General features: G+C 34.6%; 1 protein-coding gene across 1 annotated transcript in view; it reads left to right on the forward strand.

Moving 5' to 3' along the window:
• The first annotated feature begins 1,243 nt into the window (after positions 1 to 1,243).
• The window catches only part of PLEK (pleckstrin), a 37,227-nt gene continuing 11,252 nt past the window's right edge, over positions 1,244 to 27,218 (forward strand). The window contains exons 1-6 of the mRNA XM_074287107.1: positions 1,244 to 1,353; positions 16,784 to 16,939; positions 19,752 to 19,933; positions 22,262 to 22,353; positions 24,497 to 24,681; positions 25,637 to 25,741. Of these exons, the coding sequence (XP_074143208.1) occupies positions 1,312 to 1,353; positions 16,784 to 16,939; positions 19,752 to 19,933; positions 22,262 to 22,353; positions 24,497 to 24,681; positions 25,637 to 25,741 (762 nt within the window). The 5' untranslated portion in view covers positions 1,244 to 1,311. The remainder of the gene's footprint in view (positions 1,354 to 16,783; positions 16,940 to 19,751; positions 19,934 to 22,261; positions 22,354 to 24,496; positions 24,682 to 25,636; positions 25,742 to 27,218) is intronic.

The following is a 27,218-nucleotide window of genomic DNA, read 5'->3' on the forward strand; positions in this document are numbered from 1 at the left end:
ATAGGTACTATTATGATTCTCATTTTGCAACAGAGGAAACTAAATTGAACAGAGGTTTAAGGACTTTCCCGGGAATTACATAACTAGTAAGTGTTTAAAATGAAATTTGAAAATGTCTTTCTGACTTCAGGCCAGGGATCTATCCATTCAATCATTTAGCTACTTAGCTACCTAGGTGATCCATGACTGAATTAGATCATTCTCTATTTCTGACACTGGGTGGTGCCAATGGGTTCAGAGAAGTTTGATTGTCAGAAGAAATTATAGCAAACTGTCTTGGACAGTATCAACCAGCTCTTGATGAATATGAAACAATTTACAATCTTATTATTGTAACATAGTAAGTACCTACACATTAGAAATGTGTGAAGGAAACAAAATAAGCTATTAAGGATTCTTCAGTTTTGTGAATAATTTATGAAAGAAGACAAAATAAATTTCAAAATATCATTCTGCCATTTGAAGAAGATTTTGGTTTTTTATGCTCATTAAGATGAAGTTGGTTATGAATTGGACTGATCCACAGACTTAAAACATGGTTCCCAGGATAATCACTGGCAAAGCAACTCCCAGTATACTTACTTATTTAAACAATGACATGGTAAAATTGTTATATACATTTCTCTGTATATGGCAGAGTGGGTACAAAGACAGAAACAAAAGAAGCTCTACCCCAATGCATTTACATTCTATTGAGAAAATACAGCATGTAAATAAATTCAAAACATATGCACAGGAAAAGAATATGAATAATGGGAAATCAGAGAAAGTGTCATATAGAGAGTGTCACATGAACCATGCTTTAAAGAAAGCTAGGAACTCTATAAGGAGGTCTAATGAAGGATTGCATTCTGAATATAAAATTAGGGGAACTGATTATGTAAGCTATGAAAGCAAAGAAATAGAATATCATTTTTAGTAAATAGCTTCTTAGATTTAATGTTTTAAAGGTTTTGTATTTTCTTCACCTTGACTTGCCCCAGATCTTTTTTTTTTTTTTTTTTTAAATTTCTGCCCTTACTCTGGAAATATACCCTTCCCTTTTTTGTGACACACAGGCAAATATTTACCACAAGTTTTCTGTTAATAACACTAGAGTCCCCAAAATTTGCAAAGCAAGAGGGTGGTTTGGTATTCCTTCCCTATATTCTTTTTTACCTCATTGAAGAGAAACCGGATGTGCTCATGTAATTGACAGGCAGAGGGGAACTTGTGAAAGTGTCCTTGCTGTTTATAAAGAAACTCAGTTATCTTGGGCTTACAGATGAGCAGTGGCTGCAGAAACAACTGACTGGGGAGTATACAGCAGACATGGAACCAAAGAAAATCAGGGAAGGTTATCTTGTGAAAAAGGTAGGTGCCGGCAATTCCCTTAAAGGACTTCATCATTCCATGAGGGGACTAGTCTCCTAACCAAGCTATCCAGAGACCAAATGGGGGAGATGGCTGTGTTAGTTTTTATATTTTTATTGTATTTTTCATTGTGTAGATTGGGGATTTTATCAATGTAGATCTCTTGGCAAATAGATTTCCTCCATTGCTGTTGATTAGCAACTTGTCTGTAACTCATAGTCTTAGAGGGGCAATTAGGAATGGCTGCTTTGATAATGCTTAAAGTTAAGTATTGAATAGTAGTGGATTAGAATAAGGGAGCTTCCTAATATATAAAATGTTGAAGGCAGAACCATTATTCACATGTAAAACTACACAGATTGCATGCTCGTTAAATTTTTTAAAATAGTATTTTATTTTTTCCTAATTACATGTAAAGACAATTTAAAAAATTCATCTTTTTTAAAAAATTGAGTTCCAGATTCTCATTCTCCTTTCCTTCCCTGAGAATTAGGCAGTTTGATATAGATTATACATATGCAAGCATGCAAAAACATTTCCATATTATTCATGTTGTGAAAGAAAACAGACTAAGAAAGAAAAAAATATTAAAAATAAAGTGAAAAATAATATGCTTTGATCTGCATTCTGACTTCATCAGTTTGCTCTCTGGAGGTGGATAGCATTTGGCATTATGTCTTGGATTATGTCATTCACAGTTGACCATTGTACATTCTACAGGTTCATTCTTAATTATTTTTAAAGTTTTTTTGGGGGGTAGGGAAATGAGGGAGGAGATGTGAAGTCAATAAGGTTGAGAATGAAAATAAAATGATTACTGATAAAGATAGTGGTAGCCTCCTTTCTTAGTTTCTTAATACTGATATGTTTATATAATAACACAATTTTAAAATTCTCTTTTTTAGAAGCTTGGGCTTGAATCTTTGCTACTTAGAATCTATGAAAACCTGGGCACATTATTTAGCATCTCTGAGTCTCATTTTTCTCATATATAAAATGATGAAGTGGGGCTAAATGATCTCTGAGGTTTTGTCTAACACTAACTTTTGTGATCCTATGATCATTTGGCCAATAATTCATAATTGGTTCACCATTTCTGTAAGACAGCAGGATTTCCAGATTAGAAAACTGAGCTACCAAGAGAGATGACTTTCCCAAATATATGTGAACTAACTATAATGGAGCTTGGAAAGATCATCTACCATAAGTGCTCCCCCCCCCTTTTTTTTCTTTTAGTCCTGTTAGTGGGTTTGTCCCCAGTGTCATTCTGAAACTGTCTTAACACTGGCAGGGCTGGACTTAGTTTGCATTCTGTGAGAAAAACTTTCATAAACAGAAAGACAAAGAATGTCCTTTAAAGTAAGGATAATGTTCCACTGTACTAAAAGGAAAAAGGAAAGTTTTTCCCATTGGTTTAGGTCATATTCTGAAGTGGTCTGAGTGTAAGAGATGCCTTACTAACTGACTTCCTTTTTATTCATAGAATTTTAGATGTAAAAGGGATTATAAATATCATTTAGATCAGTTTCTCCAGTCCATTGATATGGCAGTTGAAACTCAGAAAAATGAAGTGACTCAGCTAAAGTCACACAGTAAAATTAATAGCAGAACTGAATTAAAAACTCAGGCTTTCTGACTTTTAGGCCATTGCCGCGTAGGCCTTTTTAAACATGTTTTATCCTAGTTCACAGGAATTGTCCTTGGTCCTAGCTAGCTGGGAGTTGCTGATGAATGAATGGTACTATTGTCCATGCAGAGTATATCCCACTCACCTTTCTGAAAGGCAGTAAACCTTTAGAGGTAATGATGGATATATGCCTTGCTTTTTTATTTTTGTATACCTAGGCCAAGAGGCAATGACAGTTAATGGTTTGAGAACTAGTCTTTGAGTTGTTGCTGTTAAGTCCTTTCAATCATGTCGGTCTCTCTGTGGCTCTTCATGACCATGGCAAAGATAGTGAAGTGGTTTGCCATTTCCTTCTCCAGCTCATTTTACAGATGAGGAAACCGAGGCAAACAGGAGTAAGTGACCTATCCAGGTCACACAACTAGTCAGTGTTTGAAATTGTTTTTGAACTTAGGTCCTCCTGACTCCAGGGCTAGCACTCTATCATATCACCTAGGTGTCTAAAACATGGGTTCAAATCTCTTTTCTGGCACTTATTAGTTATGTAACATTGGACAACCTGTGAGCCTCAGGAAATTCCCTGGGGTAGTACTAAGTTAGAGTTGGTGGAGGAGTTCCCCACACTGACGAAATCATGGAGGCTTCCATTTTCATTTCAATGATCCTTTGAGAGACAGAGGCTTAAGAACGCCTTAAAACAAACAAACAAAAAAACCTGTAAGGCAAATTAAAAAGAATCAGTAATTTTGAAATTTTGATATTCGAGAAAAATATTAAGCCATTAACTCAAAAATTAATGTATGATTGTACAACATAGAGTACATATGAAAATGAAAGAATATATTTTTTTGCTATGGTGCAAGGGAATAGTGGTTATAGAACTAACTGTTCATTTAGAAATGAACTTGGATGAAAAAAGAATCATATCAGTACAAATAAACCCCTCATTGTGGTTCATAAAGCCCAATCTTTAAAAAAAATACTTAAGAGTAATGAACAGTGGAACCGATCTCATGGGGAGAAATTACCTTTAGAGGTCATTTCAACTAATTCCCTCATTTTACTTTCATTATATTGAGATTCATTTTCAAAGTCTCTTAAATAATAAATAGTAGAGCAGAGATGAGTTCAAATGTCTTGACATTAAATTAATATTAGTACAATTTAGATTCGTGTAAACTTCCTTTTTTATTAATGTAAGGAATTCCCACAATTTTATTTTGCATTTCTTGCAAATCTGTACTCATTTCTTAGAAATACTTAATGAGACTCTTCATAGTTTAATAGAAGACTAATTCTGAAGAGGAAGTTTCTAGTTTAGGAAAAAAAAAGTTTAGGCTGCTAAACAACTTCTTGTTCTTGCTCCTCCTCCTCATCTTTCTCCTCCTCTTCCTCTTCCTCCTCCTCCTTCTCCTCCTCCTCTTCCTTCTCCTCCTTTTCCTCCTTCCTCTTCTTCTTTTCCTCCTCCTCTCCCATCTTCTCCCTTTTCTCCTTTTTTTTCTCCTCTTCCTTCTCATTTTCTTCCTTTGGTTTCTTTTTCTTTTCCTCCTCTTCTTCTTTTATAAATCATTGCTTCTCTGCCACTATCTCTTAAGATAATTGTTCTCATCCTCAGCATTTTTGAGTTATTAGCACTATGTCCTGGTAATGGTCAGAAATTCTAATACTCTGCTTCTGCAAATATTCTACCATTTGTCCAGGATTAAAAAGTATCTCTTAGCAGGAATGTGGCATAGTGGATAGAACTTTTGACTTGCCATTAGGAAGACCTTACTTCAAACCTTTTCTCAAGTATTTCCTAGGTGTATGAGCCTAAGGCAAATTACAACCAATCTGGTCTTCATTCTCTGACAATATTTTAATTAGTTTTCTTCAATTTACATTTTTTTTATTTGAATAAAGTTAAACTTGTTCTCATGCAATGCAATTGGGAGAGATAGAAAGGATAGTTTTATTTGATTTTGTTAATGAGAGAACACCTTATCCTTCTAGTTTCCTGAACTGGAAGCATGAAAAAATATTCTAAATAGAAGAAGGACTGCAGTAGAGAAGGTCTGGGAAAAGTTATTTTTATATGTAAACCAGAGAAATGGAGGCATCCCTGCAAAAGTTTGTTGATTGCAATATCATTGATGTTTTGGTTTCCATTTTATTTCTATAGCAAATATCTCCCCTTCATTGTGAACTTCAGATTCCCTTAACTCTGTTGCCTGACTGATATTTTCAAAGTTGTATGGGGTTTTTGGGAAGGAGGGCAAACATATTATTTCATCATTAAAAAATTCTGTCTATGATTAGATTTTAGAAGTTTCTTATCTATAAATAAAATATAGAAAGCATGCTGGTTATCATTAATAAAATCCCTTCATTTTACAGTGAAGGAAACTGAGACCCAGAGATAGGAGGTGACCTGCCCAAAGTCCCAAAGTTACACAACCAGTTAAGGGCAAAACCAGAACAAGAATGCAAATTTTACAATCAAACAATACCCACACTTTCTAGTGTATATTATATATTTAATTTGGATTATAGCTCATTCTTCTTACAGTTGTATTTTAGTGAAAACATTTATAATAAATAGAGATCAGAGTCTGACTAGACACACATATCAAAACACTAAATATTTTTTCTTAAAGTATAACTGATTAGTGATTTCCAGTTACCAACTTGGCACTTGAAAGGAGAAGTGTTAGAAAGGGGAAGTTAGAAGAGGCTCTTTATTTTGTGGGAGGTGTCTGTAAAGAGTTTTTAAACTAATTTAGAACCCCAAACTAAATTTCATCTCTTTTGAAGAGCAGTTTGCTGTAGCCAACTACTGAAATCTACATTTATTTATTAATTCTCTTGTTCACTCATTCATCAGTTCATTTGTTCTTACCCAATAGACATTCTTAAAATGCTTTAACTTTGGGTGGCAAAACAGACATAAACAGAAAATCATTGTATATATGGCCAGGAAGGAAACTTTAAACTAAAATACATAGTAATTAGGAAAAGTAGTAATTCTCAATTATGAGTTTCCTCTCCCCCCAAAATATATGGACAAATGAATTGTTGGGGGATCCCTGCCTTTTGGGGTCTGGGGATAGTGATGAAGACATTTATTTCTGATATTCATTTGTTATTTCTTTCCGCCCTTTAGAGACAAGTTCTTAGCTTAGGAAGGGGGTGAAACAAACAAACAAACAATATATACATATATAGAATAGAAGGAAAAGGCTGCAGACTTTGGCAAGTAGATGATAGTTTCAGTTGTTCTCCTACTAAATCTTTGCTACTCCAAAAAATAGTTTCCCATTGCTTGTAAATACATTTAGTCTCATGATAATGAGCTCTTTTCCTTTGGGAAAACTAAGTCTGACTCAGTATCTAAGACTTATATATTCAGAATGGGTAGCCATTTGTATAGGACCTGACCTGAAATAACAGGAAAATCCCCTCCCCACCTCCTCCCTCCTAGATTCCACATAATTGCTTCAGATGACTCTGAGATGAGAAATTGGTCTGGTCATACGTCTGGAGACAGAGCTATAAAGAAATGAGATTTTATTGGACCAGCTAAAATGAAGGAAAAATGATATTGTAAATCATGAACTAGCTTCAGAATTTGGAATTAATCAACTAAACACTTATTAAGCACATATTATATGCCAGGTTTTGGAGATACAAGAACAAAAGTTAAATAATCTCTGCCCTATAGAAACTTATACATTTTAAAATGTACATTCTAATAAAGAAAATAACATATGTATATACACACATATATATATATATATACACAAACATATATGTTGAAATTCTAAAGATTCCTTCACGAAGAATATATCTATATCCTATATTCATGCACACACATATGTATGTATGTATCTATCTATAAACACATGTGTGTATATATATAAATATATATATCTTGGAGTCTTAAGATGCAAAGCCTTTGCCAATGGGAATTGATAAATGGCGTTTTCTCAATGAAATTTCTCTAAATGAGTTAAATCATAGGGCACCCCTCCCCTCTTGTCCACAAAGGAAAAAAAAATGTTGAGGAGGCAATTCTTGAGTAAGATTATTTTAGCACTCAAACTACTGCAAGAATATGTAACATTAAAATTCATAGAATGTCAGATTTGGAAGGGACCTTAGAGACCATAAAGCACAATCTATCCCTGAAAAAAAAGAATCCTATCTACAATTAAGTTTTGATCAAAGATCTTCTGGAAGGGGGATCCTATTTTCTTTCCATGTAGCCTATTTCAATATTAGCCAGCTCTGATTGCTTTTTTTCCTAACTAATCCTTACTATTTCCTTACAAGGCTCGGTGTACCTCTTTGAAACTCCATCTTGTTCTGTCCTCAGTAGTAAGCAAAACCAGTTGAATCACTCTTCCATATATGTCCATCAAACACGTTCATTTAGCCCCCTTCATTAAGATTTCTCTTCTCTAGGCTATAAACCTGCTTTTAACTGGTCCTCTTCTGGGCTGATTTTATAGCCCTTTATTACTAGCTGTTAACTTTCCTCTAGGTCAAGAGTACTTAAATTGGGGGTCCATGAGTATGTTAAAGATATTTTCATAGTTAGTTCAATGAAATTAGTTTCCTTTGTAATCCTATGTATTTTCTTAAATGCATTGAAGAATGCTATTCTGAGAAAGGGTGCACAAGAATTACAAAGTTGCCAAAGGGATCCATGACACTAGTACACTTTGGCAAGGCTATATAATCTAAGATTCTATTTATTACAGGCAAATCTCAATTTACCCTAATTGCTTGAAAAAATGTTGCTTCTAAAGGCTCTAAGTTAGGGAAACTACTTAACGGGACAAATTAGACTCCTGTGGTATAGTGGAAAGAGCACAACATTGGGAATCAGAAGATTACTCTACCAAGAACTGATTATTCGACTTTTGGCAAGTCACTTAGCCGACCTACATCAAAGTTCTCTCATCTGTAAAATGATGGTTGGAGTAAGTATTCTCTAAAATTCTCTGATTCCAACAGAAATCCATTTAAACAAATTATCTTCTTTTACTAATCAACTAATCAATCAACAGGCCTATTATATATAGGCATTGTGCTAGGCATTGGGAATATAAAGACAAAAATTAAATAGTCTCTGCTTTCAACAAGAATATATATTTATCCTTTCTGTACTGTGATTTTCCCCATAATAGTTTTGATATATCATGAGTTGGCATAAGAAATTAAGTGGGAATTTTTGCAAAAGCCACAGACAACACTCAAAGATTAGCAGACCACACAGAAAAAGTTTAGAAACTCAGAAATACATAAATATATATTTAGTGTTATATAATATTAACATATTTTATCTTTTGATACCATAATAATTCAGACTTCCTTTCTGAGAGAAGGCCAAAAATTTTTCAAGATTGTGGGTTCATCCTGCTCTAATTCCTGAAATGTAGAAGGGATAACTGTATTTTATGCATAGGGCATGAACACATATAGGAATGAAGATATAAAATAGGCATGAGGAGATTGGGGAGATAGGCAGATTAGGAAAGGATTTATATTGAACATAATATGTACTCGTTATAGAAATAAATTAGGAATTCTAATTGGAGAAGTGAAGGAAAAAGTATATTCCAAACATTGGGGACAACCAGAGCAACTGAAGAAAGGTAGAAATGAAGTGACAGATTTGAAAAAACGACTAAATGACCAGCTTTATTGAACAATACCTATTCTGAAAGAAGTAAAATATAAGACCAGAAGAATGAGATTGATCAAATTATGAAGAGCCTCAAGGGAAAAGAGGCAAAATATTTTCTTCTTACAGATATTGAGGAGATACTAGAGTTGGGGAGTAAGAAGGAAAGAGATGAGGTTAGACCTGAACTTCAGGAAAATCATTCTGGTAGCCACGTGAAAGATGGACTGGAATGTTGAGGCAGAGAGACCAATTAGGCAGCTATTGCAACAGTCTCTTGGAAAGGTAATGAAAGTTTGAATTATGCTGGTGGGTGTTGAGTGGAAAGAAAGGGAAATAACATTGATGCACTTGGCAATTCTTAAAGTGCCCTATAGGGGCTAGCTATTATTATAGAAATGGCATGATTTGGTAGCTAATTGGGTGAATGGGGTGAGTAATAGTGAGAAATTGACCTTTACAACAAAATTCCAAATGTAGATAACTAGGATGGTGCTTTGATACATTATATAACCCTTACTCCAAGATCACAGTTTAGCTCTACCTCCCACCGCCTATCCTTTGACAGTTCAACAAAATAGCATAAGTAGATGATGGCAAGTGAATATGAATGTGACCTAACACTTTTTAAAAATTACATATATATATATATATATATATACATATATATTATAACTTTTTATTGACAGAACATATGCATGGGTAATTTTTCAGCATTGACCCGTGCAAACACTTCTGTTCCAACTTTTCCCTTCCTTCCCTTCACTCCCTCCCCTAGATGGCAGGCAGTCTCATTTATGTTAAACATGTTAAAGTATATCTTAAATACAATATATGTGTACATATTTGTACAATTCTCTTGTTGCACAAGAAAAATCAGATTTAGAAAGGTAAAAATAACCTGGGAAGAAAAACAAAAATGCAGGCAGTTCATACTAATTTCCCAGTGTTCTGTTGCTGAGTGTAGCTGGTTCTATTCGTCTTTGATCAATGGAACTGAATGGGATCCTCTCATTGCCGAAATAGCCACGTCCATCAGAATTGATTATCATATAGTATTGTTGTTGACGTATATAATGATCTCCTGGTCCTGCTCATTTCACTCAGCACCAGTTCATGTAAGTCTCTCCAGGCCTTTCTGAAATCATCCTGCTGGTCATTTCTTACAGAACAATAATATTCCATAACATTTATATACCACAATTTATTCATCCAACTGATGGGCATCCATTCAATTTCCAGTTTCTAGCCACTATGAAAAGGGCTGCCACAAACATTTTTGCCTCTACATGTCCTAACACTTTAATGATTTACCGTTTATTAAAAGAAGAGAAAGGTGTGCACTTTAGCTTATGTTATCTATCACATTTGATCTCATTTTTGTGGTCTCTTTAAAGTTGCATACATTTATATAGTTGTAATTATTTTGTGCATTGTTCTTTGTGCTCTGTTCTCTTCACTTTTCATTTATGATATCATACAACAGTCATTCCTTATGACATTTAGTTGAGATTACTTTAAGAGGCAACTGACAAAGTTGATTAACTTCAGAGACAGCAAAGCCCTTACCCTTTCTCAGTGTCCAAGGCAACTCTGTAAGATTATATATTGCAATTCTCTACCTCTGGAGGGAGTTTCCATTACAGGAAGTTCCCACATGTATGAAATCATAGATCTGGGAAGAAACATATGAGCAACATGTGCCTAGTTCATGATCTGATCACTATTTCTGGAGACAAGTTCTACAAATCACATATTTTCAACTCAGTTTCCTCATCTGTATAATCAAGAAGTTGGATCAGATGACCTTTCATGACTCTTCCTGTTCTAATAATTTAAGGTTCAAATTTCAAATTAATACACATTTATTAAAGGTAGAGTAAAGAAGTATGCAGAGCACATGGCCAGAATTAAGGGAGATAAAATTTAGAGATTTAGAAAAAATCCCTGCCCTCATTGAACTGGTAATGTAGCAAAGAGATATGACATATAGATAAACAATACAAAACAATAAATACATGGTAGTTGTTTAAGAAAGGTATAAAATGTTATAATAGGTATATATACATATATATGTGTTTATGCACACACACATACAATTGTTAGTGAGCAACTAGGGGACACATTGGATAGAGCACTGGGCTTAAAATCAGGAAAACTCCTGTTTCTGAGTTCAAATATAGCTTCAGACACTTACTGAGTTGTGTGACCTTGGCCAAGTTACTTAACTCTGTTTGCCTCAGTTACTTCATCTGTAAATGAGCTAGAGAAGGAAATCACAAAATCATTCCATATGTTTGCCAAAAAAACTTCAAAGAGTTGGACATGACTGAAGTGGCTGAACAGCAGCAGCATGATTCTTAATAATAAGCAGTATTCTTAAGTGGGGAGGGCGTGGAGAAAGATCACTTCTAACTTGGGGATGAAGATGAAGATAGGTTTCCTTGAAGAAGTAATATAAATTTCCTGGGAGAAGTAACATTTGAATTGGGCTTAAAAAAATAGGTAACCATGTTAAATTTGTAATATGTAAAGACTTCCCCTTTTATCTCAAATCTTAATAAGATGAACATGGTAGAGATTCACAATTTCATATACAGTCTTGTTCTTCTGTTTTCCTTTGTGTAGGAAAATATTCATATTTCTTAATGTTTATCAAGTTAATAATCATAAAAATAAATGGATATGTAGAAATGTAACAAGTGGGAAGGGGACAAAGAATAGGCTATTCATTTAGTCTGGTATTAGGTGAAGTTGTCTGGCTATCATGCCAGGAGAGAAAAGAAAATATTTGCTGACTTTTTTGTAGTGATAGTTTGCATTGGAAAGTATTGGAACAGGGATGTCATTGTTGCAAAAAGCATTTGTCTTGTTTGCATAAACAATTACACTATTGTGCAAATGGCAGCTTTATATAGAAACCTTCTGCTATTTTCAGATAAGTAACAGAATCTGCTAGGAGCTCAATGTTATCTGAATTATATGGCTTCTATGATACAAGAATATTATGGATTAGTTATTATGCAAAGAATACAAGTTATTTTTTCTTTTCCTTGCTCAAATCCCCTCCCTAAAATATAAATGAGAAAAAAGGAACTTTCCTGCTTCTAAAAAAGTCAGCCAGTTCATTGCTGATGTAGCAAAAAATTTTAAACAAAAACTTTTTTAGGTTGTTGATTTCTACCATACGTGCCTCATCCAAACTTATAATGAGGTAAAACAGGATGATTAAAGAGATCATAATTCATTTTGCTGTGATTTGACACATTATCCTATGTCTCTCCACCTTCAGGTCTATAAGAGGAGGGTAAGGAGAGAAAGAAGGTAGATCATGCTTAAGGGATGCAAAACTCTAGAGAAATTATATTCTATGTCTCACTCTCTCAGCTTTAGCTCTGTTAAAATGTAAAATAACCTTGAAAGGGAATGTGGGCTGACTAGGGATAGCAGGCACAAGCAGCCAAGTTTCATTGCTTTGCTTCAGTAGGAGGAGACAGATGGAAAGAGACAGAAGGGGATTTTTTTATGGACTGATTATGTAAGTGTTTCAGGGTTGTTGCTGTTCTTGTTTTTAAAGCACCTAACAGAGTGATCGGGTGGCTGGATAATATAGAGAATAAAGTGCTGGATATCAAGAGAAGAAGATTCGTTTTCCAGGGTTTAAAATTTAATACATTTAAAAATTTAATATATTTCCATTCAGGGAAACTGAAAGTCAGAGAAGTTCAATAACTTTACTGTTGCCTTCTCTCCATTGCTTCTAACCTAACCACCATCATGGGATGGTATGGGAAGGCTGTAGAAGTAACATTTGAATTGTGTTTAAAAGGATGAAGAATGGTATAGAGAGCTGTTCTTAAATCCAAGAAGATCAGGATTCAAAGATATATTAAATTTGGGTATCTGACCTCAAACACTTATTAACTATGTGACTGTGGGCAAGTCTTTCAACTCCATTTGCCTCCATTTCCTTATCTGTAAAATGAGTTGGAGAAGGAAATGGCAAATCATTCCAGTATCTTTGCCAAGAAAACCTCAAAATGGCATCATGAAGAGTTAGCCATGAAGAGTCTTACACGCCTCAACAACAATAGAATAATCTTTCTCTGAGAAGGTGTCTCCTTGAGGCACTTCTCCATAGGCCAGTTAAAATTAAGATGAAAGGGGCCACTTTTAAAGACAGTAACTCTATGTATCCTGGAGATGCTCTGCCCACAAAGTTGTGAAATAGATTCTTAGGTGATTTTTTTCAATTAAAATGTTACTATCCTTACCAGTTATATTTGTCATTACTTGCATTTGCTCATAATAATAACCACTGGCATTTTATGTAGTCTTTTATGGTTTGCAAAGTATTTTACATACATTATTTCATTTAAGCCTCACAATAACCCTATGAGGTAGGTATTTTATTATAGATATTTTCATTTTACATTCAGGGAAACTAAGGTTCAGAGAAGTTAAGCAATTTTACCATCATTTTCTCTCCATTCCTTCTAACCTAATCACCACTATGGGGTGGTATGGGAAGGCTTGCTGGAAGAAGTAGCATTTGAGTTGTGTTTAAAAAAATAAAGCATAGTATAGAGAGCTATTCTTAAATCCAAGAAGATCAGGTTTCAAAGATAAATATACTTTTTTTTTGCTTGCAAACAGCTAGGAGGCTAGTTTAAATTAGGCTAAAAAAATGAAAAAAAAAAAATGGGGCAGCTAGGTGGTGCAGTGGATTGAACACCAGCCCTGAAGTCAGGAGGACCTAAATTGAAATCTGGCCTCAGACATTTAATACTTCCTGCTGTGTGACCCTGAGCAAGTCACTTAACTCCACTTGCCTCAGGAAAGAAAGAAAGAAAGAAAGAAAGAAAGAAAGAAAGAAAGAAAGAAAGAAAGAAAGAAAGAAAGAAAGAAAGAAAGAAAGAAAGAAAGAAAGAAAGAAAGAAAGAAAGAAAGAAAGAAAGAAAGAAAGATGTATATTATATACATAATATAAATTCATAGCTTTATTTGCAGTGCTCTTTCTGTTTTTTGTAACAGGTAAATATATGTTTGTTATGTTTATAAAAATCAAAACACTAAAAAAAAAATCTAAAAGCTAAGTAGGATTTCACCATCCAGGATAATAGAGAGCCATCCAATTATGTAAGTAGCAGATTTATTTAAGTACCTTCTGCCATTCACAGATAAATGAATCTCCTGGGAACTCAACATTATTTGAATTTTCTGATTTTCATGTCATATATGAAATCACAGAAATAGATAGTATGCAAAGAATATAAGCTCAACAGATATTAAATGTTTATGTGACATAAATTGAGGAGACATACAAATTCTGGGGAATGGCCATTGGGTATGGTGAAGGTCATCAGAAATCTTTGTAAGATGACTCCCATCCACAGCCACTATAACAAGGGATCCATGTGTAATTTCATGACCAGTGCATTGGGTTAAGGGTCATTAGTTCACTATTATTGCCCAAGTCTATGTGATTGGCTTGTGGAGGATGTTGCTGAATACCACTAAAGATAAAATTTCTTATCTTAAATATGGTATGAACACACCCATTTCCCAGGTATCTCAGGCATGGAAAGAGAATGAAGTAAGAATTATCAGGTCTTTGAAATAATGGCAAGCAATAAGCTAAGACCTCTATAATAGATTCTCAGTTGGTAATTCTTGAAGTACAAAATTCAGTAACTTGAACATCAGCATGAAGACTCTGAAATGAAAGCAGACATAAATCGTATCATTATAAATGCTTCTTGTGGCATTTTTTTTTTTGCTGTTTCTGACAGTGGTATCAAGGGATGGTTTGAGGAAAGGTATTTTAATTTTTCTTCCTTATTCAAACCTCAAAATGTCATGAAGGTATACTTTATTTTGGGGGAATGTGGGAATGGGGAATTAAAGTATTCCCCAAATAACTTATTGTAGTTATATCATCAATGAATTTGTCCAAACTTACATTCAACCTATTTATACTTGTTAGCTTTGATGTCTTTTTAGCTTTGGTGGGTTTTTTTAGCTTTGCTTTTTAAGCCCCTTAATTACCACCTGGCTCCTCTCTCCAATTAAATTTTTTGCATTGCTCCCAAAAAAATCCTCGTAAGCCATCAACGTAACAATTATACTGTCCTGGTCAAAAATCTCCAGTGGCTCCATTTTTTCTTAAAATAAATTATAAATTTCTCTACTGGAATTTTAAGTTCTCCAAAATCTGGCTCCATCTCATCTTTCTGGACTTAATTTACATTATTCTTCTTTAAATATTCTTTTCTTACCCTAATTTAAACTAGCTTCCCAACTGTTTGCAAGCTTGGCATTTCAGCAGCCTTCTCCATACCTTTGTATAGGATATTCCTATACCTGAAATGCATTTCTCTTCTCTATCTCTCAATATTCCTACTTTCTTTTAAAGCTCAGCTCAAATGTTAGCTTCTAAGCTCTCATCTCCCAATTATTAGTGCTGTCTCTCTCCTCAAATGATTTTGTATTGACTTACCTTGAGAATAAATATTTTTCTTACTTTTTCATTTGTATTCTTAGTGTCCATCATGACAGGCTCCATGCCTGATAAATGATTATTAATTGCTTCAATTTAAGTTAAATTCTGACAAACTCCAGAATAACAAATTATTTTCAAATCAAGACAATCTTTCACACAATAATTATTATCTCCTTTTGTCTGTTGTCTGCCAGATAAAGAAAGGACTTGTGATTTCACTGGTTTTGGAAACTCTTCATAAGGAATTACCTTTACCAATGTAGGCCATCTCTTCTGATTATATTTTTAGTTACTTAAAGCAATGGAGATTAAATAACTTGTTTAAGATTACATACCAACCAAGGGACTTGACCTCTTGTTTTCTTAGCTCCAAGGCCAAGTATTTCCATAATACTAAAAGATAAATGATAAGGCTTTGTTAACTGTTAAGATGAATGGTTAAACATTAATAAAAATTGGCCACAAAAGGAAACTGTACTTAGTTCTTCCCATACTGTGTTTGACACTTTTCATATGTAACTGTGTAGCAAGGGTGTTAATTATTTGGGTGGATTTCTTGTGGTTCCTTTTATCGTAAGCAATTTTTGAATTGTGAGAAGGGGCCCTGTTTGAGGTAAAGAATATAAAGTGATAACACAGATGAATAATAATTAAAGAAAGAGAAGAATTTGTCACTATTTCCCATGGAGGTTGGCAGGACTTGGAATTGTCCAAGAGTTGTATCTTCAACAGAAAAATTCATCGACCATTTATTAATTAGTTACTATGTAAAGGTCTGTTTCTAAACTTCAGCTATGCAAAGAAAGTTACTAAGGAATTTATAGTTAAGAAAGGGAAGAAGCTTGCATTCTATTGAGAGAAACGAGAGACAAAGAGCAAGAGACAAATGGAAAGAGAGAGAAAGCAAGAAAGAGACAGAGATAAAGAAAGACAGAGACAGAAAGAGCAAGAGACAGAGAGAGAGAACAAAAGAGACAGAGAGAGAGACAAAGAGACAGAGAGAGAACAAGAGAGAGAACAAGATAGAGAAACAGAATCAGATAGAGACAGAGAAAGAGATAGACCACACACACAAAGCAGACAGAAGGTTACTTTGGAGTGGAAGACTAGTTGGCTTAGTGATCCTTGAGTCAGGAAGACCTGAGTTTAAATTCAACTTCAGACCCTTAATACTTATGAGTTGTATGACCTCTGGACAAGTCACTTAACCCCATTGCCTTGCCACACACACACACACACACACACACACACACACACACACACACACACACACACAAGCAACATAGCAAGTGTCCAACTTCATTACTATGATAGATCAGTACTGCAATGGGTGTGGTAAGGAGAAGTAAGAGACTTAGGCATTATAATTCCTCCTCTTGAGAAGTTTACAATTTTATCAGAGGAAACAAATACTGATGCTTTCTCACAGGGACCTTCCTATAGCATTTAAGGTTTTTTCCACATATGTAGGTAACTCATCACATACCCTCGAGTGTGTTAGCAGCCTACAGTGTAACAACATTAGCCACTCCATATTAGTATCCTGACTTGGGGTCTAGGGATGAGGAAATTAGGAGAAATAAACATTTTTCAAAAAGTCTCGTTCTTTTTTCTTTCTATGGTATCAATATAGGGCAGCATGTTCAATAGCTGGAAACCTATGTGGGTTGTGTTGCTGGAAGATGCTATTGAGTTCTACAAGAAAAAAAGTGACAATAGTCCCAAGGGAATGATCCCTCTGAAAGGAAGTACTCTTACCAGCCCCTGCCAAGACTTTGGTAAAAGAATGGTAAGTTAGTTAATTTTTTTTTAATTGTTCCCTAATATGGCCTTATTTTTTCTATTCAACTCATTAAACCTTTCCAAAATGTTACTAACATGAAAAACATTGTTTTAGAAACTAAGAGAAAAGATAGGGGACAGCCACAGACCTATTATTTCTTTAGCATAGGGAAATCCCTGCAATGTAGGTTGGCATCTCTCATCTTGGAAAGGTACCTAGAGCAGGACTTATTAAACTTTTTCCACTTGAAAAAGAAAATTTTTTATGTGACCTCAGATATATAGGTATATAAATCAAATAATTATAATAAATAATAAAGACATTTATTTTAAAACAATTATTTGATTAAATATAACCTTACCATTTATTAAAGACAAAAACAAATGTGCATACTAATGAACTGAATGTGATTTTTTTACAAAAAGAATTAAATCTTGGTAGAATATTTGATACCTTTTATTCTTGTCAAATATTTCTCGATCCCTTTGTTCAGTTATGCAAGTCCATATGAGGTTTCAACCCACAGTTTAAGAATTTTAACCTAAAAACTGAGAGCCTAAGTTCAATCAGAGCATGTCAGAGACAGAATTTGATCTTCAATCTTCTTAGCTTATAGATCTGACCACTAAACATTATATCATGCTGCATTAGGCACGCAATCCTGGGCCAGTCATCTTATATTTTTGATATCCAGGTTTTTCCTCTTGCTCAGATAAATGTTGATGGACAGAATCACATCAGAAAGTAAGTGGAACTCAATCAGGATTCTGATAATGTGAAGGTTTATGGAGCTCAAGCTACATAACAGTATTCATGAGTCAGACCTTCATAGGTATTTATGAGAGGGCTTGGAAACTCTCCCCAAAAGTGTTCTTATTTGACTCACAACATAAGAAAGAAGCAGAGCTGTCAGCCTTCATCCTTACTGTGGGCACAAGTCTTTGTAGACTGGTTAATTTTTAATTTTTTACTGTTTAGGATGAGGCAGCATGGAGCATAAAGATAGAGGGTGGGCCTTTAAATTAAGAACCTCTAGGTTCATGTCACATCTCTGATAAACACCAGCCTCATGATTTTTTAGTGATTTGAGCTGCCAAACAGGTGCTGAGCAATCATAGATTGATAACAAAGAACTGGAGAATGATTATTATGACAATATTTAATAACAGCAAATTTCACCCTTTGATAGCTCAATCCAATAAATGCTGAGATGCAAAGTGAATTCTTCCTGATTACTCCTATGTATTTAATTATAACTTAATCAGTGCCCACACATAGCAGCAGGAGTCCAGACTCAGGTGTCAATATCGAGACTGCAAAAATTGCTTCAAGTAATAGAAGTCCCTTTCCAAATACACCCTTTTTATTTATGGCAACCTGTGACTCTTTGGCATCTAGGGAGCCTCAAAGATTATACTATGGCATACATACTTTGTCCCCACACCTGCAAAGATATAATATCCCTAACCTGAGGAGAGAGGAGAGGCCAAAAACAAAATGTTGAAATCTCTGCTCACATATCTTTATTCTATCCCCTCTCCTCCAGCCCCCATTTGAATGTTCTCTTCCCTTATTCAAATGAAAAAGTCACGTCATAAGCTGTTCATCACAACAGCTTTGATTAAGCTATATTTTTCTAAATCATAGAGAAAATTGCTGTGGGATAAATAAAATAGAAATGATACTTGGAGGGCTATTAAAGAATATATGATTATCAAGTTCATAAAATCAGTATTTGAGGTTATAGTTGGTATCTAGACTAATACAAATAAACCTTTAAGTGCTCATTTTGTCTAACTATATGTCTTTTTATTTCTTTTTCTTTTTTCCCCCACTTTTACTTTTTCCTGTATAATCTTAAAACCCACCACTAACCACCTCCATCGCAGTGGCACCCATAGATAATTCTTAATCCAACTACTATCCTCCGAGCTAAGTGTGAACAATTATCTTGCTAGTCCCTCCATTTGGTTTTTAGGAACATGAAAACTAGTAAAAATGAGCCATTTTCTCAGGGATAGCCAATGGATTAATGTTAGGTGTAAAAAGATTCATTTCCTTGAATCCTCATAAAAATCAGATCATGGGAGTAAGAGCTGGAAGGAATCTTGAAGATTATCCTGTTCAATCTCCTTATTTTACAGATAAAATTAAAAAGGAGACCAAAGTTAAACATGGGGCAGTTGAGATCTGAACCCATATCTTTCCACCATTCCATAAAACTATACTTTACTAATTAAACAAACATTTCAAATTCTAAAAAATCTAGTAAGTGCCCAATACATTGAAATGAAGTGGACAATTTTTTTAACTTGTTAAATTTAATATATATGTCTATTTGTGTTTTATATATATATATATATATATATATATACATATATATATATATATACACACATATACACATATATGTATGTATATATACATATACATGTATATATATATATAATGTGGAAAAGGTAGACATTTTCTATATAATCCTCTGTTTTTGTTCTTTGTATATTTGAATGTATATATTTATATTAAATTCATAATAAAATTGCTTACATAAAAAGTATCTACTATGTGTAAAGCTTTGGGGAAAAGACACAAAAAATGAAATAGCCCCCATTTTATCAGATTTCTGAATCCAATGACTCCAATTTGCCAGAAAAATATAATAGACATTGCTGAAATAGAATTAATAAGACTTAACAACTGATTGGTTTGGGGTGGCTAATTGTCTGACTTTTAAGTATGCACTAGCATATTATAACTGGGCTCAAATCTTTTCTTTATGGCAATTGTTCCTTGCTAACATATTATGTTTTGCTTTTAGTTCGTGTTTAAACTTGCCACAACCAAGCAGCAAGACCACTTTTTCCAGGCTGCCTACCTGGAGGAGAGAGATGTTTGGGTGAGAGACATTAAGAAGGCGATTAAGTGCATTGAAGGAGGCCAGAAATTTGCTAGGAAATCCACCAGGAGGTCCATTCGACTGCCAGAAACCATTGACTTAAGGTGAGTATCTTCTTGGGTTTTTTCCATCCCGGTTTTGGAATTGACCAAACTCTATCAGTGTAAAAACTTTTTCAAGGCGATGAGATTTTATCTAGCTTAGTGCACTAAATGGCCAATCATTGGCCAGAGTTGATGAATGGCAGTATCTCAAAGAGTCTTTAGTACTTAAACCAGTATCCACTTCTGAGAGCTTTAGCATTCCCAGTGTACATTAAGTGTTTGACTCTCTCAAGGCACTGTGACCAAGGCCAATGATATAAAATTTATGGGACACTCAGAGTGGATGCTTCAAAGAAAAGCCAAGACTTCTGACCATAGGAAGGTCACTCGGTAATTAAGTGTATGGAACACCTCCTCATCCTATAATACACAGCTGCAGAATGCTATTGATGGAATAACATATCCACAAGTCTAAGTAGCTCTTATCCTTTCAAGTTTACCTTTGATTAGCTTTTTAAGCAGTTAAGTTCAATGTCATAAGAGGGATATAGGGAGCAATGGCCTTGCTACTGGAATCAGGAAAGTGTAATTTATGTCTAGTTTGTCAGAGGTTCAGTTTCTGGAAATGGGCTAAGGCAGGAAAGAAAGAACAGGGAGATATTGGTGTGTGAAGGAATACAGTACAGAGGCTGGAAAGAGTCAATAAGAGCTGCCCTTGAGAGGCAATGGGGTACAGGGATACAAGTCCTAGTTCTAGACTCAAAGGATCTGCTTTCAAATCCTCCCTTTGTCAATTGTTACTGGTGTGACATGATAATGAAAGGGATTAGACCTGATGGCTTCTAAGGTTACTACTAACTTTGAATCTTGGCAAGTCTAGCTCTGAATCCTACAGTCTGGGCTGCTTGTTCTCTGATTAGCCTATAACTTGACTGTAGTCTGAAGCAAGTCAATGACTGCAAGTGAATCTTGTCTTGGACTGGGAGTCAAAGCAGCAGCTTATCCAAAGGTCTTCAGAACACTGACCACATTTTCCATATTCCCATGAAAGGAATTATAAGAAAAGATCTTTTGCTCCATGGTAACTTACATTTCTCTGAAAAATATATAGTCTTCAGCAACATCCTCTCACCCCCACACTTGGCATTTGGAATAGCCACTAAAGCTCTCAGAGGTTGTGAAAGGGACACAGGGATGGTTTCTGATAGCTTGCCTATCAGCCTTTGTCCTAGAGAGGAAAACCAGACTGTTTCCTTCAATTAGATCAAATGGCATGAAACCAGGAGGGGTGGGAAGCTTTGTGGCCCTTATGCTTCTGAATGTGTCACTGGGAGCCACACTGTTGACCACAATTGTCAAAGATATGTGTGAAGAGAATGGCTAGGCAATGTCGAGGGGAAGCAAGATATAAGAAACAGGAAGACTATTTTCTGTTCTGTTGTTAAATATTCCTGTGATAGGGCTTCCCACTTATTCTGTAAAAAAATAAAAACTCCTTTCCTTTACCCCCTTTCCTTAACTCACTTAATGTCTTTATCTTTTCTCCTTTCCCTCTTTTGATCTGTTTCTATTTAGGGAAAATGTAAAAAAAAAATACTTCACATGTGGTTGAGACATTAGTGTGTAAAGGAGCTATACCAAATGTTCCCTTCACATAGCTATAACTTTCTCTTTTGAGTATTAGTAGTTAATTCTTCAAATAGTTTTATTTATTTGTTCAGTTCATTCATGCAACAAACAATTGAGTACCGCCAGTGTTCAAAACTGGCCTCAAACACTTCTTAGTTGTATAACTCTGGTCAAATCACTTAATTCTGTTTGCCTCAGTTTCTTCCTGTTGTAAGATGAGCTAGAGAAAGAAGTGGCAAACCACTTCAGTAACTTGCCAAGAAGACCTCAAAAGGGACATGAATAAAACTACCAAATCATAAATAGCACACAAATCATTGTACTAATTGCAATACAAGATTTAAAATTATGCTAGACATGTTGACCCTCATGGACCAAAGAAATAGAAAGTTCAACTTCTAGGCAGTGTAGTGGATAGATAGTTGCATTTGGAATCAAGAATTCCTAGATTGAGGTCTTGTTTAATGCTTACCAATGATCTGACCGCATCACTTAAACTCATTGAACAATGCTGTGAGGTAGCTACCATAAATATTGTTATCCCTATTTTGCAGAGAAGGATAATAATATCTACAATAACTACCTCACAGCATTGTTGTGAAGCTAAAGTAAGATCATGTAAACAAGGTGCTCTTCTTAATTAAAGGTTTATAGAAATGCCATTTGCTATCATGGTCATCCTCTCCTGGAAGGTATGTGGAGAAACATTAAATAGGTTTTCCCTTCTTATTCATTCCTTTTTTTCTCTTTGCTGCTCAGTGCCCTATATTTATCCATGAAGGATGCTGACAAAGGAATAAAAGAACTGAAGATAGAGAAGGACAAGAAGGTGTTCAACCACTGTTTTACAGGTAAAGGTCTGGATTTCCCAACAATTTCCCACAAACTGCTAGGAGATGTGGTAACCATTGAAATGAATGAAATGCAATAGATTTGAATTCTGACTCATCCTTAGAGATGATAAGCGAGGAGTGCTGGGCAGAAGGATAATTTGGGACATACTCAGTGAGCCAATTGAAACTGAAGACCTGGACTGTAAGAGCAAAAAAAAAGAAAAGAAAAGGTCTTTGTTGCTCAATAGAATTTAAGATATGCCTTCAGAGAGAGAGTTTCTCAAAGCTTTGAAAAGTTGCACTTGATGTTTATGCTGTAATGCTTACTCTGATTTTATCACAGATCCTTGAATATAAATATAATTTTGAGCATTACGTGCAAGGGAAGTAGAAGATTAAAATAAAAAGATGAGTCCTTTTGTCAGGGAGATTACAGTCTAGTTGGAACAATAAAAATATATTCATGAGCTGTCAAGTAAAAATACAAAATTTATTAACATAACAAAATAAGAGTTGCAACAACACATTATGTTAAATGCCAGATAAATATGTTAGACAACAGATATCATGAATTTAGAGGAGAAAGAAATCACTAAAACTGGAGAGGTCAGAAGGCAGGGTAGGGTGTTCTTGGGAGATTGGACATGATTTTCATGGGCAGAAAACTGGAGAATCTTAGAGTAGTCCCATTAGAAACAGATGGCACAAATAAAGGTGTGGAAGTAAAAATTGCCATACTATAGAAAAAAAGAATATGAGTTAACTAGCCTGGATAGAGAAGAACATTGTGGTAAAAGGCTGAAAAGGCATTTCATAAAACCTTAGGTGTCAAGTTGTATAGCAAGGTTTAGTTGAGATAAAAGAAAAAGAAGGCAAAAGCTTTCAATAATGAAATAACTATATCATTAAGATTCAGATCTTATCATCCCTCTAGGATTATACTATATATAAATATTCATATAATACAAGTCTTGTGGGAAGGGAAATCAAACAACTCCAAACTGTGCTTGCCTTCTGGGAGGTGTCAGCCACAGGGACATAACAAATGTAGGTGGGAATGTATAAGATATGATGAGAGAGTTATGGATTCACCAGAATGTTGGAATATGTCCCTGCAGTAAAACCAGATTTCAGTTCTTTCTATGTTTTCTGTATCTGTTTATAGACTATTGTGAGTCTTTTTTGTTTTCTGCCTTGTCAAGAGTGGTGAGAAAGATTGTCCTGTAACCAAAAAGCATGTGAATATTTTACCTTGAGTGCTTGTATAGGACTTGGGGACCCTGCTACTCATAGACACAAAAATCTAGACATTGTCCAAATTTGGAGAATTCTCAGAATAAACCCTAGAAGAGGATGCAATGAACTCTACAGTTCTTTTACTAGATCAGACTCAATTATCTCAGATCAAAGCATGAAGGGTCCTGGTCTTAGTTAATACCCAAATATTCCTTTTTGTTAATTTCCCTTTGGTAAATCAAATTCTCCAACCATGTCATTGTAACACCTATCTCTGTCCCTTATACCTGAAATGGACTCTTCTTACTTCTATGTATTAAAACATCTAGATTTCTTCAAATTAGCTTAAATATCATCTCCTACATGAAATCTATTCTGCTCCCCCATTTTGTAAGTGTCTTCCCCTGACAACTCATATACTTCTCTCTCTGCGTTGCCTTACTCCAATAAAATGAAAGCTACTTGAGAACAAAGACTACCTAGGACTTAAGGAAATTCTTGGAACATTGTAGGTACTTAATAAATGTTTGTTGAATGAATGAATAGATCTTAGTTAAGGCATGATCATGTTACACAACTGCCCTGGGTAAATCAACCACAATTCCACCAACTACTTCCCTGGTCTTCCTAATTTGGAAGATTCAATTATTTTCATAGATAGTTCTCAAAAATTATGTCAAAAATTGAAAATAAAGATGTTTTAAAAGATTAATTTTCTTTATCTAATCCAGATAAAGTGCCAGATTTTTTACTCAAAGATGGTCAATATATTGTCAAGAAAGAGGTAGTTTTTTGGGGATAATTTTTTTTTTAATTAATGATGGAGGATTCATGACAAATATAGTCTTGGTCAGAAATGGGATTCTTTCAGTCTTTTGTTTCTAGTTTTGAGCTAGAAACCTAACTGCTGGTTTTTCCTGTCTAGGTAATTGTGTGATTGACTGGCTTTTATCTAAACAATCTGTGCGGAATCGTCAGGAAGGTCTCATGATTGCATCTTCACTACTGAATGAAGGTTTCTTACAGCCTGCTGGGGACTTGTCTAAGAATGCAGTTGATGGAACTGCTGAAACATCCTTCCTTGATAACTCTGATGCTTTCTACTACTTTGTAAGTGGGAAGAATTACCTGCTCATTCTTATAATGAAAATAGTTCAATCAAATCTCAGTGCAGGAGTTCTTGACTTTCAGGGGGAACACTTTAGTATGAAGCTTGGAAACCTCTTCTTAGAAAAATGTTTTTAAGTAGAAATAATACATGAGATTACAAAGAAGACTAATTATATTAAAATAGCTATTAATTTTTTAAGTTCACATATCCTAGACTTAAACAGAGGGCAAACTATATCCACTTACAAGGGAAAAAAGGTCACGATTTTGCAGAAAAGAACCCAACTCATGGAAATCCCCATAAGAGCACTGCAGATTTCTCTTTCAAAAAACTAACCCACTCTGGGTCATATTATACACATAACAAGAGAAGATTTCTCTGGGGATTTTGTCAGTTCTGTTTCTTCTCTGGATTAAAGTCCAGACATTTGGAGGCTTTATGAGAGAAAAACCTTCCTTATGATAGTGAAATAAACTTCCCAGACACAAGATTTCAGTTCACTTTGGGTGAAGTTTCATTGCTAGTCTCATTTCCTCAGACCACTTCTCCAGTCTTCAAGGAGGTATAGAAATCCACAAATGGTAGAGGTAGGAAAATACCCTGAATGTTACTCAGTTTTGTAAGAGTAAGAAAAAGAGTAGCTTGACAAAAAGCAGTCTTTGAAGGCAGAAAATTTCTCAGAGAAATATTGACTTAGGAGTAGAGAAACAAACAAATGAATAAATCACATCAGGAAAAAGATTATTCATAATAACCATGCTCAAGAGGAGAGAGACAAGGAATAAAGGAGATTTGTAGGAAGAAGCATTCTAGGGGAGAGCCTTAAAGATTAAGATTGGGGTACAAGAAGCACAGAAATGTAGAGGGAACATTAAAATGCTGGCGATCAGAGAAGTAAAAAGGAATGGCAAGCCTATGATTTGATGAAAGAAATCTGTGTTGGTTTCTAATTAGGCAGACAGTGGATTTTTCTGTGAAGACAATTCCAGTGATGATGATGTGATTTTAAAGGAAGAATTCAGAGGAATTATCATTAAGCAAGGGTGCCTACTGAAGCAGGTGAGTGGCCAGAACTTTTTGCTATGGATCCCTCTCCTTCACTGGATGCTCTTTTCTTCTTATTTTACCTCTATTATCTTTTCTGAAAGTTTATTAAAGACTATCAGTGGTGGGAATCACAACTAAACATTCTACTGAAAGTTCTTCTACAGAGTAAAAGTAACACAAATGATCAATAATTTGTTAAAAAAAATCCAAGAGCCAATAATATTTGGAAGAATAAAGTAGAGAAAGAGAGAGGCAATTTGAAATAGACTAGCAGGGCTACTTAAACTTTTCCCACTCATGACTCCTTTTCATCCTAGAAATTCTCTTTTTCTTTTTTGAGAGGCAATTGGAGTTAAGTGACTTGCCTAGAATTGCACAGCTAATAAGCTTCAAGAGTCTGAGGGTGATTTGAATTCACATCCTCCTGATTCCAGGGGCCAGTAGTCTATCCACTATGCCATCTAGTTGTCCCATCCAAGAAAATTTTCATGAAATCATAGTGTGTTTTATATATATATATATATATATATATATATATATATATATATATATATATATATATGTATATATATGCACATATATATGTATATATACATATATATGTATATATATATACAAATCAAACATTTATTGATAATATATCATAATTTCATGACTTCCACATTCAGTTATGGGACCCTATATGGGATCTAATCTCACAGCTTAAGAAAGGGGGGCATAGAGGAAGTCCTTATCTCCAAAATAATAAGAAAAAGAAGGTAAAAAGAAAGTATTACCATTTTATGACATGGAGGAGAGCCAATGAGATAATACCTTACATAGATTGACTGTTAAATATTAAATTAATTCTTAAGTTGAGATATTTAATGTTAAATTTATATTTAGCTTTATAATAAACAAATAGCCAAGTAAGAGAGACATTCTTATGAGAGGAATTTGAAGCTAAGCAAGAAAAGCAAAATGCTATTTAAATGAACAATCTGTATTCACATCTGTAAGCTAGCAATGAATGATATACCAAAAAAATTAAAGTGACTTTTTTTTGGGAGAAAACATGGAGTATGGAGAGTCAGTCAGTCAATTAATAAGTATGCATTAACAACCTATTATGTGCCATCATTGTGCTAAATGTTGGTGATATAAGGACAAAATGAGGAAGTCTCTATGCTCAACAAGCTTACATTCTAGTAGGGGTGGTTTCTGAATTTAAAAAGAACCTTGGAAAGCTTGCTATCAAAGATTCATGTCATATTAGAGCTGGAAAAAACCTAAGTAATGTGGTGCATTTGGGTTTAGCTGATTAAATATTGAGTTAAATGGTCATTGTATCTATATCCTTTTAGCATTCCCTGTCACCACCATGAAAAAATTTTCTCTTACAATAAAGTTCTATCAGAAATAAGAAAAGAAGGGAGATATTCAGAGGTAACTGGGAGAAAAGAAAGGAAAAAGAATTTGGGATTCTTTGTGGCCATCCAATGATAGCTGA

The sequence above is a fragment of the Sminthopsis crassicaudata genome, chromosome 2 (genome assembly GCF_048593235.1).
Source record: "Sminthopsis crassicaudata isolate SCR6 chromosome 2, ASM4859323v1, whole genome shotgun sequence".
Classification (NCBI taxonomy): Eukaryota; Metazoa; Chordata; class Mammalia; order Dasyuromorphia; family Dasyuridae; genus Sminthopsis; species Sminthopsis crassicaudata.